Genomic DNA, 16,920 nt, shown 5'->3' on the forward strand with positions numbered 1-16,920 from the left:
ATTTGCTTTTTGTCTTCCATTTACTGGACGAGTCAAGTCGTCTGGAAAAGACAAAAGCAATACAATGTAAATCAGCGAGGGCTGTGGGGGGTCTCTCTGTTCAGGGGGACTAGTCCATACCTGATCACACCATTTCCCAGAGGTTGATTCAGCCTGTTTCTTACCTTTAAACATTTCTAGTTGTTTAATCTGGACGTTTCTTTGTTGTCTTAACAGCAGCAGCTCGGCGCCGCAGCGCCCCCTGCTGCTCCGGAGGTCAAAACAGTCTGAACTGAACATGTGCTCTCGGTCTCTCAGCTGATCGCAGCTCACCGACCCTCTGAAAACACAAACCGGGACCCCCTGTTCCTTCAGGACCACCAGGTCGTCACTGTCCTTCCCGGAGAACCGGAGCGGCCCCTGGTGCTGAGCGCTCCGCTCCGCCCGGCTGCTACACCTCGGTTCCGGCTCCAGACCGAGCTAACGACGGCCCTCTGCAGACCCTCCGCACTGCTGGAAAATGGCCTCAGTGTGCATCCCGGCCTGCACCACCGCGCTGCTACTGGACATCGAGGGCACCACCACCCCGATCACCTTCGTGAAGGTGCGTGTTCCTGCGGGGTGACCGTGGCGGTTCGTGCGGGTTTGCAGCGTCATTCTCCCGCACGGAGGCTCGATCAACCGCGGTGCTCCGGTGCCTCTTCACCGGCCGTGGAGCCTCCGCAGACCCCCCCCCCCTGGATGTTTGCGTGTTTAATGGCTGTGGTTTTTCCTCCTGATCACATTTATTGATCCAGAATCTGCTAACGTTAATAAACCCGTGCTGCGTTCATGTCGAACCCGAAGAGTAGGAATTATCAGTTTCCTACTCTTCAATATAAACTATTTTTTTCTTTTCTATTTTTTTACAATTAATATCTGTTTTAACAGTAGATTAACCACTGATTACTGAAGGATTAGTCGACCTGATATTATTAAGGAATGACTTGCATTTAGCTGTTCAAATTTAAATTACAAGCTAATTATGTTAAAAAATGGAAACTTTATCAAACATATCACATTAATGAACATTTCTGCAGCCACACAGTCAAACGGCACGATATAAGGTCTCGTTTCAATCACATCGCTTGTATTGTGCTTTTCAGTCGAGTTCCTCCATTTTTCTTCAGGTGCGCTTCTTGGAGTCTTTAGACTCTTTTCTGAAACCCCAGTCCTTGTCCCGGTCCCGGTCCTGGTCCAGGTCCCGGTCCCGGTCCTGGTCCCGGTCCTGGTCCAGGTCACCACCTTGGTAGCAACAAGGAGTTGTGCACATGCTCAGTAGAGCCAATCAGAAGTTTCCTCCATGACTCCCAGTCCATATTCTCCTGGACTTGGTACTTTTATTGTGACAGTCACCATAATAACAATCTAACTTTGTGTGTGTGTGTGTGTGTGTGTGTGTGTGTGTGTGTGTGTGTGTGTGTGTGTGTGTGTGTGTGTGTGTGTGTGTGTGTGTGTGTGTGTGTGTGTGTGTGTGTGTGTGTGTGTGTGTGTGTGTGTGTGTGTGTGTGTGTGTGTGTGGCTTCAGTTTTAAAACTAATAGCACCAACTAGTGGACCAACATCAGAACTACATGGTGTTTCATTGCTTTAATAAGGACACATGCTGGATTTGTCCTTTTCTAGGTTTTTTCATGCTCCGTGTCTTCTTCTCTGTTTCTGCTGTATTTCTGTGGCAGTGTCACAGCGCCACCTCTAGGCCTGGCAGGTGGACTACATTGTTCTCAGTAGTTTTCTCACTTCTGTTCGATCGCCATGAAGAAAGCGGTTGGATTCCCCACCGCCTTGTCGGGTTTGAGTTCTGAGTTCTTCCTGTTCGCCTGCAGGACATTTTGTTTCCGTACATCCGGGAGCACCTGGAGGATCACCTGTCGTCTCACTGGGAGGAAGACGAGTGCAAACAAGACGTCCACCTGCTGAAGAAACAGGTGAGCTGGCGAGGAGGAAGGAAGAGCGCCGCCGCTCGGCCTGTGTGTTTAGTGACGGCTGGCGTTTGTGGCAGATGGAGGAGGACATGAGGCAGAACCGAGCGTGTCCGGTTCACGCCGTGGACCAGACGGTGCACACGGACGAGGAGAAGGCCATCCACGAGGTGGTGGAGAACGTGCTGTGGCAGATGGCGGCTGACAGGAAGTCCACGGCACTCAAGCGGCTGCAGGGTCACATGTGGCGGGCGGCGTACTCTTCAGGGAGAATCAAAGGCGAGTAAGTACGCCCGGCCGCGTCTCGCTGCTAATTCTAATGCTCACGGCTCCCTCCTCTGAAGAGCGTCAGGATCCATGAGTGAAGGTTCACCTGGACAGGTGAGCTGATCACGGGACAGACTTCCAAAATAAAGGTCATGACGATGATGAAACGTGGAGAAATACAGTGAAAATAGTCAAAAAGTGAGAAGTGAAAATATTGAAATGACGTTACAATACTGAATCGTTGGTGTGTTACAGTGTGATGGATCGTGTATTTTTGGGTGACGGTGTGTTTGAAATCAGTGTGAGTTGTGTTATGAAGCTGCCATTCTCTCTCTCTCTCTCTCTCTCTCCAGACTCTACCCTGACCTCTCTCTCTCTCTCTCTCTCTCCACTCTACCCTGACCTTTCTCTCTCTCTCTCTCTCTCTCCACTCTACCCTGACCTCTCTCTCTCCACTCTACCCTGACCTCTCTCTCTCCACTCTACCCTGACCTTTCTCTCTCTCTCTCTCTCTCTCCACTCTACCCTGACCTCTCTCTCTCCACTCTACCCTGACCTCTCTCTCTCCACTCTACCCTGACCTTTCTCTCTCTCTCTCTCTCTCTCCACTCTACCCTGACCTTTCTCTCTCTCTCTCTCTCCCCCCACTCTACCCTGACCTCTCTCTCTCTCTCTCTCTCTCTCTCTCTCTCCACTCTCCACTCTACCCTGACCTCTCTCTCTCTCTCTCTCTCCACTCTACCCTGACCTCTCTCTCTCTCTCTCTCTCTCTCCACTCTACCCTGACCTCTCTCTCTCTCTCTCTCTCCACTCTACCCTGACCTCTCTCTCTCTCTCTCTCTCCACTCTACCCTGACCTCTCTCTCTCTCTCTCTCTCCACTCTACCCTGACCTCTCTCTCTCTCTCTCTCTCTCTCCACTCTACCCTGACCTCTCTCTCTCTCTCTCTCTCCACTCTACCCTGACCTCTCTCTCTCTCTCTCTCTCCACTCTACCCTGACCTCTCTCTCTCTCTCTCTCTTTCTAGACTCTACCCTGACCTCTCTCTCTCTCTCCCTCCAGACTCTACCCAGACGTGGTTCCGTCCATCAGGACATGGCGAAGCGACGGGCTGAAGGTCTTCATCTACTCGTCCGGCAGCGTCGAGGCTCAGAAGCTGCTGTTCGGTTACTCGGTGGAGGGAAACGTCCTGGAGGTCAGTGGCGGCGGCGGCGGCGGCGTCACGCTGCAGTTTCAGCCTGCGACTGCGGACCGGAGCTCACCACCTCTTCCTCTCTGCTTTCAGTTGTTGGACGGACACTTCGACACAACCATCGGCGCTAAAGTAGAAAGTAAAAGCTACGAGAGGATCACAGAGCGGATCGGATGTCCGCCGGAGGAGATCACCTTCCTGACGGACGTCTCTCGTGGTGAGCACCGCTCCGACCAGAACAAAACGTCTCTGGGCTTTTCTTCTGATCGTATCGAGTCTTTACAGGAATGATCAACGTCCTCGTTCAGAGTTAATATGTTAAAATCATTCATCGTTACCACAACGACGTGGGCAAGCCTGAAGGAGAATAAACTGATAGGTTAGGTTAGGAATGGACCGATACCAGTGTCCGATACTGTGTACAGGTACTGATATCACCTCAACGATACCCTCATGACCAATGCCACCTTGATCGATACCACCACGACCGATACCTCTGCAGTCAATACTACCTCAGCCGATACCACCTTGACCGATACCCCTGTAGGAAATACCACCTCAGCCGATACCCCTGCAGCCAGTACCACCTCAGCCGGTACCACTATGACTGATACCCCTGCAGCCGATACCACCTCAGCCGGTACCACTATGACTGATACCCCTGCAGCCGATACCACCTCAGCCGGTACCACCATGACTGATACCACCTTGACCGATACCCCTGCAGCCGATACCACCTCAGCCGGTACTACCTTGACTGATACCACCATGACCGATACCACCTCGACTGACACGAGCACAACAATTGATACCATCTGCTGCGATAAACGGCAACTAACATATAGTTCTCTCTGAATTAGCCTGAAGTCGCTTCATAGAGCATGCTAACTCTGTGTCCGTGTGTCCGTGTGTCCGTGTGTCCGTGTCCAGAGGCCAAAGCGGCGGAGGAAGCCGGGTTGAACGTGGTGGTGGTGGTCCGACCAGGGAACCTGGAGCTGACGGACGAGGAGCGAGCCCACTACAGCCTCATCACCTCCTTCAGCCAACTGCAGCTGTCAGGACGAGCTTAACGGCGAAGGAGGCGGAGTTTCGACTGCCCTGTGTGACCGCCACCCCCCCTCCACCTCCTCCACCCCCACCCCCTCTTTCCTTAGAAACTGTTTCTCTTTAGTTTTGTTGGTTGGAGGCGTCAGTGACGGTGGGACCGCTGTTAGCCTCTCGGCGGCTAACAGGATGAGCTAACCGTCCTGTATGGAGACGTCCACATGGACACGTTTCTGTTTTTGGACCATTTCAGTGGCGGAGCATCTGTAGAAGCAGAATAAAGAGAAAAAATAAAGAACCTGCACGCATTGTGACGTTAACTTTCTACCTTTTAGACGAACTGTGTCCGGCTTTCCTTGTTTGTGTGTGTGAGAGACTGTGAGTGTTTTGTAGACGTCCCCTGCCTCCATGTGTGTGTCGCAGATGTTTCATCCAGTGGTTGAGCTGTCATGTTTTAGGAAATAGAAGTGAATGTGTTCCTTTACTCTCACAGGTGAGTGGCGTCTCTTAAAATGGTGCGTCTATTTAAATGTGCCATGTCTGTAGTTCATCTGTAACGTGGCTCCACTGTGAAACCATAAATAAAAATAAACGTTGCCAAACTCATGGTTTGTGTGTGAAACCCGGTTGTTTGGGGATTTACCTCCAACAAATGCCTTGTCTCACTCAGAAGCCTCCAGTCCTCCTCCTGCTGCTCTCACGCATACATAACATCTCAATTTTAACGTAAAGGAAATGTTTTCTCATAACGAGGAATTGAAGACTAATTTGTTAGGAAAACATGAAAAGGGATTCTTTTTCCCAAAAATACCTTACTCTTTCAAATTCAAAAAGAATTGTGTATCATCTGCATAGTAATGGAAGTTAATGATGGGTTACCTGATAATATTCCCTACAGGAAGCAGGTATAATCAGAAAAGTATATAGGACCTAACACAGAACCCTGTGGAACTACGTTGTTACCCGATAATGTACTGTCTACATTAGGCATTTTTGTGTTATTTATACTCTGTAAATTTCTTGGAATCTGCATGTTTTTGCATATATTTTCTTCTAAGAAATAATTGCTTTAATATTTGGGAAAACATATTTCAAATAATAACTATCCAGCGTTAACCTTCCCTAGGATGACCTATTAATTAGTCCTAAAGAAAAAAATTGTTCTTTCTTTTTCTTCTCAGAATTTGGAAAAAGAAATTTAAAATATATTTTTAAGATCATAAGTGTTGGATTGGTCAACCCAGGGAACAGAGAGATCCTGGGTAAGTTGATCACAGTTCGTAGTACTCAGGTCGATAATAATTAGGAAAAAGGTCATTTTACTGTTCTCTGTGGCACCACACGGGGCGCTGTGTTGTATTTATTTTGTGCTGACTGTTCTCTTTCAGACCGCAGGGGGCGCCGTGTTTGATCGGTCCGTGTTATTGGTTTTAAAACGCAGAAGAAGAAGCGGCGGTGATGAAAACAAAACGACGTTCAGAATTTCGCTCCCAAATCGTCGTATATTTATTTATATTTTGCCTTATTCAAACACATTCTGCCTGATTACACCCTGACGCCACGCTACCGGAGCCGCTTCCCCGCTTTAATTTGCGTTTTAATCGTCTCACGTTGACAGTGTCACACATTATAACGCAGCTAGCAAGTTAGCTTAGCCTCTTTGACGTCGCTGTAATTCGGAGTCGTTAAACTTGAAATCTGATTTAGAAACATGTCGGACGATTACGAGTTCACCGACGACCCGAGCATGATGCGGATGGAGGAGGACGGGGAGGCGAACAGCGACGACCCAATGTCGGCGGGGGGGGACGGCGGCCAGAGCGGGGTGGAGGCCGAGGGCTCCCGGATCGATGCCAGCAAGAACGAGGAGGACGAGGGGTACGGTGTCGGCAAGTCCCCCCGGCTGACAGGCTCCCCCCCCCCCGGGGGGGGTCCGGAGCTCCTGCAGCCCTACACCCACACACATCAGCATTAACATTAACAACCTGAAAACAACACGAAAAAACAATACGCATGCGTTTTCTGTACTGTTCATTATTATTACCATAGTTAAATTAATAGATTATTTACAAATGTAACGCTGCAACCAAAGGGACAGGAATATTATTCTCGACACAGATTAGAGAGATCACACAAATTCACGGTTCTTGAAGTCAACAAATATTAAAATCCATTATTCCAATCCTTTTTGTCTGTTGTTTTAGAATAGCTTTGCTTTCACCGTATCGTTTTAGCATTTATTTGTTTTTGTCAAATCTTTTTAACATCGCGTTGTTTTTATCGTATCTTATTTTATCACACGTTTTTTTCTGTATATTTTATCGTATCTTTTAAGCATTGCATTTTATTATTGCATTGTTTTTATCATATAGTTGTTATCATCACTTTATTTTTAGCAAATCTTTTTATCGTTGAATCGTTTCTATCGTATCTTTTTCTCATCGCACAGCTTTCCATCCAATCTGTTTTCTGTGTGGTCTGATCTGAAGTGTGTGGCGGTTTGTGCTAACAGGAAGATGTTTGTGGGCGGGCTCAGCTGGGACACCACCAAGAAGGACCTGAAGGATTACTTCTCCAAGTTCGGCGAGGTGGTGGACTGCACGTTGAAGCTGGACCCCATGACCGGCCGGTCCCGCGGCTTTGGCTTCGTGCTCTTTAAAGAGCCAGAGAGCGTGGAGAAGGTTGGTGAGCGGCGCACGGCGTCCGCACAGAACCTCCACCCGGGGATCGGACGGGTCCAGCTTAACCTTAGTGTGTTTGTCGGTGAAGGTCGCCTCGCAGAAGGAGCACAAGCTCAATGGGAAGGTAATCGACCCAAAGAAAGCCAAGGCCATGAAGAGCAAGGAGCCGGTGAAGAAGATCTTCGTAGGCGGTCTCTCTCCGGACACCCCTGAGGAGAAGGTCCGCGAGTACTTCGGTGCCTTCGGAGAGGTATGGACCCCGTTAGCGTTCTCATTTTAAATACCGTAATTTCCAGGCTAATGACTGCACCTGTATATAAAAGTAATAGAGTTGTAAGTATATAGGCCGCACTTGTCGATAAGCCGCAGGCGTCCACATTGTAACGGCAGGAATTTCACATTCAGGGGAGGGAGAGAGGGAGGGAGGGAGGGAGGGAGGGAGGGAGAGAGGGAGAGAGGGAGGGAGGGGGGAGGGAGAGAGGGAGAGAGAGAGAGAGACGCCAACAGCGCTCGGAGATGCTGAAAACAGAATTTGTTGAAAACGAGGTGGAACTTTATGAAAAGGCTTGAGCTCCATCTCCTTGTTTTTAGAAATGTTGTGTGTGTGTGTGTGTGTGTGTGTGTGTGTGTGTGTGTGTGTGTGTGTGTGTGTGTGTGTGTGTGTGTGTGTGTGTGTGTGTGTGTGTGTGTGTGTGTGTGTGTGTGTGTGTGTGTGTGTGTGTGTGTGTGTGGCTTCATTCCATAAACAAACAAGCAGCGCCCACTAATGGCCTGACATGGAGACTGCAAAGACTAAGGCCCCGTTTCCACGACAACGAATTCGAGTGTATCTGCAAAAACTTCCTTCACTTTTGGGGGGTCCGTTTACACGACACCAGAGTTCTGATCCACTGTATCCTGAAGTTTTTAATCCGGCTCCCAAAGTGGAAAGATTCTTTCACTGTGCTAATCCCTCCTGCAGAGACTGATGGAGGCGACACAACCTGTTACTGCTCATCTCCCCTCCCTCCCTCCTGCTCATCCAGTTGTAAACAAACATGGCCGACCCGTAGTGGTACGACCCGTAGTGTTATTATTCTCCGTCAGTATTCTAGTTTTATCCTCCAGATCAGTAGTTTAATAGTTGAGACTCTCCCTGATATCATCCGATGTGTCATCAGTCCATGCGGATGTCAGGTTCTCTACATTTTCTTCACCTTTATAGTGTTTTGTTCTCTGCACAGACGTCTGTGTGGTTTCATTACAAAATCAAACAACAGCGCCCTCCAGTGGCCCGGGTGACGAACTACACCGTTGTCTCTGTGTCCGCTGCTGCAGTGGAAACACACTCCTTTTTTTAGCGGATTAGGTGTTGTCATGTGAAACGTTGTCGTGTAAACGGGGCCTAAGTGTTTTCACCGGAAACGTTGCCTTGGAATCGGAACCTTAATGTGCTCATCTGAATTCTTTCTGTCACACAAAACTTCCTGAACAGCTTGAATTCTTTCATATCTGACTTTTGTGTTATTGACCAAAAACAAAACATTTTTGTTATTTGGACCAAATTTCAAAGCACTAAAATGTTCACAGCATCAGCAAAGTGTTTGTATTCTTCACCAATCACATTTTCATAAAACTCAACAAAATCAAACTGTTAAATTCAAATGTTTTGCTTTAACAGATCAAATCTCTCCTGGGTTGTTCCCTCAGTTCAGCTATTGATCGGTTTGATGCACAGGAAGTGGTTTTTAATGGCTAATCAGCAGAAAAGAGATTGTGATTGACACTGGATTTCCTGTCACTTCCTGTCCGTAATGTTTATATGGGACGCGAGTCTGGTTCCGGGCTGGGTCTGGTTCCGGGTTCACCTGTCGGTGTCTTCCACAGCTGGAGTCCATCGAGCTCCCGATGGAGAACAAGACGAACAAACGTCGAGGTTTCTGCTTCATCACCTTCAAAGAGGAGGAGCCGGTGAAGCAGATCATGGAAAAGAAGTACCACAACATCGGCCTGAGCAAGGTGGGCCTGTAGCCGGACCCCCGGAGTCCAGCACAGGACATGGCAGGACCTGTTAGACCTGTCAGGATCTATCAGGACCTGGCGGGACCTGTCAGAACTTGTTCATGACTGTTTCTTCCTGCAGTGTGAAATCAAAGTAGCCATGTCCAAGGAGCAGTACCAGCAGCAGCAGTACTGGGGGGTCCGGGGGGGTTACTCATCCAGGTCCAGAGGACGAGGCAGCGGTGAGTCGAGATACTGGTAACTTGAATAACTCACTGATAACTAACTGATCACCAATCATTAATATAGATAACTGACTGATAACTAATCGATCACCAATCAATAACTTAGATAACTGACTGATAACTAACTGATCACCAATCAATAACTTAGATAACTGACTGATAACTAACCGATCACCAATCAATAACTTAGATAACTGACTGATAACTAACTGATCACCAATCAATAACTTAGATAACTGACTGATAACTAACTGATCACCAATCAATAACTTAGATAACTGACTGATAACTAACCGATCACCAGTCAATAACTTAGATAACTGACTGATAACTAACCGATCACCAATCAATAACTTAGATAACTGACTGATAACTAACCGATCACCAATCAATAAGAATCCATCCAAAAACCAGAGTTGAGTGAAATAGCGACTTTGGCTCATGCTAACTGTTAGATTAGCGAGCAGGATGCAGAGACAGCAGCTGTTGCTACTTTTCATGATAGTAATCAGTTACTTGTGCATACTTCCAAAAGTAATCTATTACTGTGTAACTGTGTCGTTGGGTTGATTTCAGGGCCGAACCAGAACTGGAACCAGGGTTACGGTAACTACTGGAATCAAGGCTATGGTAACTATGGTTACGGTAACCAAGGCTACGGCGGCTACGATTACTCCGGCTACAACAACTACTATGGATACGGCGACTATGACTGTGAGTAGCGGCGGCGGCGTTCCGCGGTGACGGGAGGTGTAACCGTGACGCTTTGCGCTCTTCTTCTTTTCACAGCAGACCAATCGGGTGGATACGGAAAATCCCCGCGGCGCGGCGGCCACACCAACAGCTACAAGCCGTATTAACCCCGCCCCCTCCAGCAGGTACGCCTCCGCACGCACTCCCCCCCCCCCCCCCGACCTACCGTAGCTTTATTTACCTGTTTGATAACATTTGGTAAACTTTGGTCTTTTTTTACAGTTAATGGTAACATCGAGGCTGCGGGGGCTGCCGCGTTAACCCTTTATCGGGCTGGTGGCCCCGCCCCCACTGACTCCGCCCTCTGGGAGGAGTTCATGGAAGTCCAGGGAAAAATAAATAAATAACTGAGCTGCTGGCGTAGCACTTCTAAATGAAGGATTACTGAAGGATTGTAGAGGCGTTGTCGGGCTCTAAATCCTGAATCACTTTTACAGGTTTTTATAATAAAAAACCGCCTCAGAACGATGGAGGTTATTATTCTGGGGACTAAGAAAATCCTGGCGGTTGAAATTTCCCAGCATTTTCCAGTAAAGGGTTAACATCCGGCCTGTGAAGGGTTAACATCCGGCCTGTGAAGGGTTAACATCCGGCCTGTGAAGGGTTAACATCCGGCCTGTGAAGGGTTAACATCCGGCCTGTGAAGGGTTAATGCCGGCCGCCCGCTGCCTCGTTTTCAACCTTCTCTGCTTCTTTGTTTTTCTTTCTTTTGTCTGTTTTGAAAGTGTAAAGTTAACAGGTAAAGTACAAAGTGTAAAACATGAGGATGTGCAGGGAAAAGAGAAAGAGGTCCAAAGTGCTGTTGTCTCCTAACTCTGACATACCTTGTTTGTACCTGCCAGCGGAGCTTCCTTGCAGGCCTGAGCTGACTCCCAGGTTCTCTCCGGGCCGCTCAATGCGGACCGGGTACGAGAAGCATACGCTCTCGAATGCTGCCATTTGGTATGGTCTTACAACATCCTGTATCAGCATTTCTAATCTCAGAAAACAAACAACAAACAACAAAAAAAAACAATATGGGACACGTCCAGCTTTGTTGTCTTTCTTTCCATTTTGTTTGTTTAATTTCTCTGCAACTGTTTGTAATGTAAACGTTAAATTCTACACATGTAATTGTCATTTTTTCCAGGCCCTTTACTTCCCCCCACAAGTAACCTTTTTTTTGTTAAACCTGTAAAAACTTTAACTATTTGCTTTTCGAAGGATATGTACAGCTTTCTCTGGACTTTCCCAACGTTAACGTGCTAATCTTTAATGTTAATGCTTGTTTCTTTATTTAGTTGTTTTGGACTCTACTGTTGGGGGATAAAGTGTCTCCGTGTCCTGTTGTTGTTGCTCTGTGTTACTGACAGCCGCGGGGAAAACAAACACTCCCTTTTCTTTTTTTCTTAACAAAGTTTCCTCTAAAACCAGAAGAAATCAACACATTTTCCAGAAATTTGCATGTAATGTTTTTTCTTTAAATGTTGTATTTATTAATTAATTCTTACTGGTTTTTGTTGATTTTGACCAATCTTAAGGTTTTCTGACTTCAAGGAGTTAAACTGTAAAAGTTTCTTTGTTCCTTATTCTTTTTGACTACATTGGACATTTAGGGGATTCCTATTGTGTGTGTGTGTGTGTGTGTGTGTGTGTGTGTGTGTGTGTGTGTGTGTGTGTGTGTGGGGTTATGTGTGTGTGTGTGTGTGGTTATGTGTGTGAGTGTGTGTGTGTGTGGTCTGACTGTTTCTTCTCCCGGTTTGTTTCCTGCAGGTTTCAGAGCGACGGCAGCTGCTGAGCGCTCTGGTGGAGCAGACGCCGAAATCCAGCAGAGGTCACTTAGATAAGACTACCCCCCCCCCCCCCCCCCGAGTACTTTACTCCCCCTCAGTACTTACCCATCAGTACTCTCATTACTTTGCCCCGCTCCCTCACCAGTGTTTCTCCTCTTGTTCTTTCTTTTCTATTTAACGTTCCTGGAAAGCTTCTTCCTCTGGTGTTTCCTTCCCGTCCAAACGTGACGACGCCGGTCGGAACAAATCACACGTTTGCAGTCGAGTTCGTAGCAAAAAAAAAAAAACTTACAAAAAAAGATGATTTTATTATTACTTTTTAACCTTTATTTTCACCATCATCAGTCATAGAAAACGTTACAGAGCGGGAAACATCCGGACGGCGTGCGGGACTTTAAATAAAACGCTCTGGTTCACAGTTCAGTGGTTTCAGCTAAAAGCGTGTGGAGTGTTAAAAAAAGTTTTATATTCCAGTTTAATCTCTTGGTGGTTTAAATCATCATCTCCTCTTTCATTTCTGAGGTTGTTCATGACGTGAAACTAATAAAACATGAAAAGCTTCAAAATCTTCCGTTCATGTGCAGTTTGTTTTTATAAAGGAGCTTTCTGTTGTAATCTGATTACACAGTAAAAGTAACTTCAGATCACACCCCCCCCCATTGAATGAGGAAGAGACCAGCTGAGGTGGCCACGCCCACTTCTAACACAGCTGCTGTGATTGGCTGTTTCTCTATGGAAGCGTCTCAGAAACGTTGAACATTTATTTTCCCTCCTGACGCGGTCTTCAATCAGCCCCCAAGTCACACAGAAGCCACGCCCACTTCCGCCAACGTACGACAGCATGAGGCTTCAAACTACCACCTCGTTTACGTGACGACATTTCAAAAGAAAATGTGTATTTGTAGTTTCAGCAAGTTTTTAAGTTGATTATGTCTGTTTCCATGGAAATGGCAGAAACGCTACAAATAATGTAGTTTCCATGTTGGGCCACTAGTTGATGCTGCTAGTTTTAGTACTGAAAGCACACACACACACACACACACACACACACACACACACACACACACACACACACACACACACACACACACACACACACACACACACACACAGCAGAGAACAATGAGCTCTAAACATTAACAGGAGAACACGGACATTCTAGTACACAGACCACCAAGTTGGATTGTTATTACAGTGACTGTCAAAATAAAAGTACCAACTTGGATTGTTATTATGGTGACTGTCAAAATAAAACTACCAAGTTGGATTGTCATTATGGTGACTGTCAAAATAAAACTACCAAGTTGGATTATTATTACGGGGACTGTCAAAATAAAAGCACAAAGTCCCAGGAGAATATATTGACTGGGAGTCATGACACCATGGAGGAAACTAGGTTCTACTGAGCATGTGCAGAACCACTAGCCAACATGGTGACCAGGAGCAGAGCTTCTGCCGTTTCCATGGAGATGGAGTCAGTGTTTTCAGGAAGTTGTTTCTCTGTTATTGTGTCAACAGACGCCTGAAAACGCGACTGAAGTTTTCTGTTTTCACTGGAATCGTCGTGGAAATGAGGCCTAAAGTTTTCCTGGGCCGCGCCGCCTCGAGAACTGAGGCGTCTCCAATATAATAAAAAAAAAACAATACAAGACACGAAAAGCTGGCGTCCTCATTGCTAACGAATTAGCATTAGCATCAATGCTAAATACAGCTGAGGTCAGTCAGTGGTGAATTTTACCGACGGGATTCAGTCCGTCTGAGGGAGAAGGTGGAGTCGTCCTTATTTACAGGGTAGAATTTTACTGCCGAGACGTGTTTGTCCCGGACCGCGGCAGCCCAGACCGCTGGTTTGGAACTATGGCTGTGACGGCCTCCGTCCCGTTAGATGACTTTGGTGGCGGCGAGGATGATGAGGATGAGGATGACCAGCGCCACCAGGCCGATGATGATCATCATCTTGATGTTCTTCCACCAGTACTTGCGGGCGACTCTGGTGGAGGTTTTCTGGAACGAGTCGGCCTGCAGAAAAAAGCAAAGTGAGGCTTCAGAGGGACTTTTTAAGATGGTGTCTCCAGTGGTGTCGGCGCCGGACGCGTCCTCACCGTGGCCTGCAGGTCGTCCGTCTTCCCGATCAGGTCGTCCAGCCGGTCCCCTCGCTCCAGCACCTTGTTGATGTTGTCCGTCAGGATGACCTTGACCTCGTTGACCTGTTCCTGCACGCCGTCCATCCGGGACGCGGTGGCGGTGGCTCCGGCGGCCGGCGCCGGCGGCTGCTGAGCCCCTGGGTTCTCCTGTGGGGAATGTAATCTATTACTGCAGCCGTTTCGCCCCACTTCCTGTTTCTGACGTCTGAGAGGTCAAAAACACTGTCATTTTGGTTTCCGTTTACTTGACAATGGTTCTCCAAGACACAGAAAACACAACTTTTAGAGAACGGCTTCCAAAGTAGGACGTTCTTATCACACTCTGACTCCGTCTCCATGGAAACGGAAGCTACAGCGATAGGATTACTCACACTACAACAACAACGACTACACACATGGCAACAATACCATCGTTTTTCTCCCCGTCCTTCTTAAAAAGTTACACCGTCCACACAACACCATGGAAACTACTCAACACGGTGTAGTCCACCTGTCAGGCCTATAGGTGGCGCTGTGACGCTGCCACAGAAACACAGCAGAAACAGAGAAGAAGACACGGAGCATGAAAAAAGGTAGAAAAGGACAAATCCAGCATGTGTCCTTATTAAAGCGACGAGCATCAGCAGCTCCTGCAGCTCCACCTGGAGCAGGTAGTCCGCCATGTTGGTGGTGTTAATGACATCACGGAGAGGGAGGCGGGGTTATAGGTCGAGAGGCGGGGCCATGACATCATCGTTTTCAGCTAGTGTGCGTCTTGTCCGTCCACACGTCAAAGCTGAGGCGGCGTTTTCTAATTCCTCCACTCTGGAACACGATTAAATAAAATGTTTTCCGGCTCCTAAAAACGTCGTGAGGACGATCAGACAGTAACCATGGTGACAGGAAACGGTGTCTGAGTGGGCGGGGCCTCAGTTACATTTTAGTTTAAGTTCATTTTTACAATCTTTTTTATAATTTTTCATCACTTTAATGTAATTTTTTTTCCATTTTCAGGTCATTAATGTTCCTTATTTGCTCCTTAAGTTTATGGTTTATTGTTAATTTTTGCCTTTTTGTAGATTCTGCATATTTTCGGGGGTCATTTTGAAACTAATATGAAAAGACTTGAATCCACTGTGGAGGCATCTGGGATTTCCAATCGTCTCTATTTGTTTTTGTTTTTGTTTTTTTATTTAAAAGCACCTTTTTTTTATTTTTTTTTTTATCTTTTTTTGTTCATTTTTAAATAGTTTCAATGTTTTTCTCGTCTTCCGGCTTTTCAGTGTTTCTAATTTTTCTTTACACACATTCTGTCTCTTTCTGGATATTTTTTTGTCTCCAAAAGATTCAAATGAATCTGGTTCACGATTCAATATGAACATTTCAGACATGAATCCAAATAAAACTAAATGACTCTGGTGACGCCTGAGAGACAAGATAAGACTTTATGTGTTTTACAGATTGAGATTATGGGTACTGATTGAAATCAAAACATCCTTTTATACTTTTTTCTTTACATTTAGACAATTTTTAAATATATTTTCAGGGTTTTTCTATATCTCTGTTTGGTCGTTTTAAATGTACATTTATTTTGTTTATTTTTTTAATAATTTTCTATTCTATGTGTGACTGATCCTTTTTCTTATCATCTTGGTTATTTTTTATTTTAAATCTCTTTAAGGTCGACGTGTTTCTCCTGCTGCTCAATTTGTATTTTTTTGTGATTCTGGGTTAGAATCCCTCCTACTTTCTATTATTGATTTTGACATTACATCTTTTCTTTTGTTTCTAAAACCTATTTCAGTCAGTTTATGTTGATTTTAAGTCGTGTGACGTCTTCTTCTTAAATTTTTTCTGGGGAAATTTTGTCTCAATTCAGTGAATTTATTGTCACTTTCTAGCATTTAATTTCCTTTTTCTGGCCTAAAATACTGCTTTTTGCTTTTATGGTTTTTAATCTGCTCATTTTATATCTCATATGTTTCTTGATTCTTAATCCTGAAACAAAGTAAAAAGCAACAACAACAGTCATACTGATAATTTAGTATCCTTTCTATGACTTTTGGCATTATTTTAGCTTTGGGTTCATTTTTAATCCTGTTCCAGCCACGTTGTTCCTTTCCGTCTCACTATGGAGGGTTTTGTTATTTCCCATCTTCTTTTCTTTTGCTTCTTCGTGGTTATTTTGTCTGTTGTTGTTTCATAAGTATGTCAACATGAATAAATCAACATTAAACTTAAATCCATGGAGTAAGGCGATGGAACCTAAACCCGGGTGTCGAGAACTTTAACACGTCCATCAAAGGTTTTGGACTTGAGAACCAGTTTCTGGTGACTTGTTGTCACTTGTGGAACCTTTCCTGGGTCGGTCCTCGTCACTTTCTAGTCATTGAGCTTCTCTTTTCTGGTAATCAGTGCTTCTCTTTTTGCTCATAATGCGTGTATTTCCCAATATTTCCTCCTCTCTCGGGTTGTTTTGTACCTTTCAGTGGATTTATTGGTCGACGCTCGGTCAGATTTGCTGATGAACCAGTTCAAGAGGAATCCTGGTGAAAAGTGAAGTGAGCAGCACTCACCATCGCAGTTCACTTTGTCCTCACAAACAGCCACACGTCTTCATAGAAACCTCAGAGAGAGAGTGAAGGAAGTAGCTGAGCAGATCCAGGTTCAGGTCCAGATCCAGGTCCAGGTCCAGGTCCAGGTCCAGGTCCAGGTCCAGTCCAAGTCCAGCTCGGTCTGAGATTTCTGCCTCTGGTCCAGAGAGTCACACGATCACAGCTCAATGATGGACGTTGAACCTCGACTCAGTTACTCATTAACAGACACGCCACACACTCCGACTGCACTTCCTGCTTCGCGCTGTGTGTGTGTGTGTGTGTGTGTGTGTGTGTGTGTGTGTGTGTGTGTGTGTGTTTTACATGTCA

General features: G+C 46.1%; 3 protein-coding genes across 7 annotated transcripts; 2 read left to right on the forward strand and 1 right to left on the reverse strand.

Annotated features, from left to right (window-relative positions):
* The first annotated feature begins 238 nt into the window (after nt 1-238).
* enoph1 (enolase-phosphatase 1) lies at nt 239-5,061 on the forward strand. The gene is made up of 6 exons (XM_080477485.1): nt 239-583; nt 1,844-1,945; nt 2,020-2,222; nt 3,269-3,401; nt 3,492-3,615; nt 4,329-5,061. Exons 1-6 carry the CDS (start codon nt 500-502, stop codon nt 4,466-4,468), a joined length of 786 nt encoding a protein of 261 aa, XP_080333611.1. The 5' UTR covers nt 239-499; the 3' UTR covers nt 4,469-5,061.
* A 797-nt stretch (nt 5,062-5,858) lies between these two features.
* Nucleotides 5,859-11,913, forward strand: hnrnpd (heterogeneous nuclear ribonucleoprotein D). 4 transcript variants are annotated; one of them, XR_013935855.1, is made up of 9 exons: nt 5,859-6,320; nt 6,955-7,123; nt 7,212-7,373; nt 8,990-9,121; nt 9,246-9,345; nt 9,925-10,062; nt 10,138-10,226; nt 10,944-11,043; nt 11,854-11,913. XR_013935855.1 is itself a non-coding variant. In XM_080477102.1 (8 exons), exons 1-7 carry the CDS (start codon nt 6,154-6,156, stop codon nt 10,206-10,208), a joined length of 939 nt encoding a protein of 312 aa, XP_080333228.1. In that variant the 5' UTR covers nt 5,859-6,153; the 3' UTR covers nt 10,209-10,226; nt 10,944-11,913. The 4 variants fall into 4 exon arrangements, 2 of the variants coding, with proteins under 2 accessions (XP_080333228.1, XP_080333227.1); XR_013935856.1 differs by having other exon boundaries at nt 6,229-6,335; nt 6,959-7,123; XM_080477102.1 differs by having other exon boundaries at nt 10,944-11,913.
* A 261-nt stretch (nt 11,914-12,174) lies between these two features.
* LOC308117969 (vesicle-associated membrane protein 8) lies at nt 12,175-16,867 on the reverse strand. Of its 2 annotated transcripts, XR_013935857.1 has the most exons (4): nt 16,573-16,867; nt 13,976-14,164; nt 13,157-13,892; nt 12,175-13,113 (listed from the first exon to the last, which is right to left on the reverse strand). XR_013935857.1 is itself a non-coding variant. In XM_080477104.1 (3 exons), the coding sequence occupies exons 1-3, from the start codon at nt 16,573-16,575 to the stop codon at nt 13,755-13,757; spliced, it is 330 nt and encodes a 109-aa protein (XP_080333230.1). In that variant the 5' UTR covers nt 16,576-16,863; the 3' UTR covers nt 12,175-13,754. The 2 variants fall into 2 exon arrangements, 1 of the variants encoding a protein (XP_080333230.1); XM_080477104.1 differs by having other exon boundaries at nt 12,175-13,892; nt 16,573-16,863.
* Nucleotides 16,868-16,920: the final 53 nt, after the last annotated feature.

This window comes from Lipophrys pholis (assembly GCF_963383615.2).
Source record: "Lipophrys pholis genome assembly, chromosome: 12".
Classification (NCBI taxonomy): Eukaryota; Metazoa; Chordata; class Actinopteri; order Blenniiformes; family Blenniidae; genus Lipophrys; species Lipophrys pholis.

Excerpts from the sequence above, each read along its gene's own strand:
- hnrnpd (XM_080477102.1), top strand. The coding sequence starts at position 6,154 with ATGTCGGACGATTACGAGTTCACCGACGACCCGAGCATGATGCGGATG. Across the intron at positions 6,321-6,954 it reads AAGAACGAGGAGGACGAGGG|GAAGATGTTTGTGGGCGGGC; the intron begins GTACGGTGTCGG and ends TTGTGCTAACAG. Across the intron at positions 9,346-9,924 it reads GTCCAGAGGACGAGGCAGCG|GGCCGAACCAGAACTGGAAC; the intron begins GTGAGTCGAGAT and ends GGTTGATTTCAG.
- LOC308117969 (XM_080477104.1), bottom strand. Across the intron at positions 13,893-13,975 it reads CGGACGACCTGCAGGCCACG|GCCGACTCGTTCCAGAAAAC; the intron begins GTGAGGACGCGT and ends TTTTTTCTGCAG.
- enoph1 (XM_080477485.1), top strand. The coding sequence starts at position 500 with ATGGCCTCAGTGTGCATCCCGGCCTGCACCACCGCGCTGCTACTGGAC. Across the intron at positions 584-1,843 it reads CCCCGATCACCTTCGTGAAG|GACATTTTGTTTCCGTACAT; the intron begins GTGCGTGTTCCT and ends GTTCGCCTGCAG. Across the intron at positions 3,616-4,328 it reads CCTGACGGACGTCTCTCGTG|AGGCCAAAGCGGCGGAGGAA; the intron begins GTGAGCACCGCT and ends GTCCGTGTCCAG.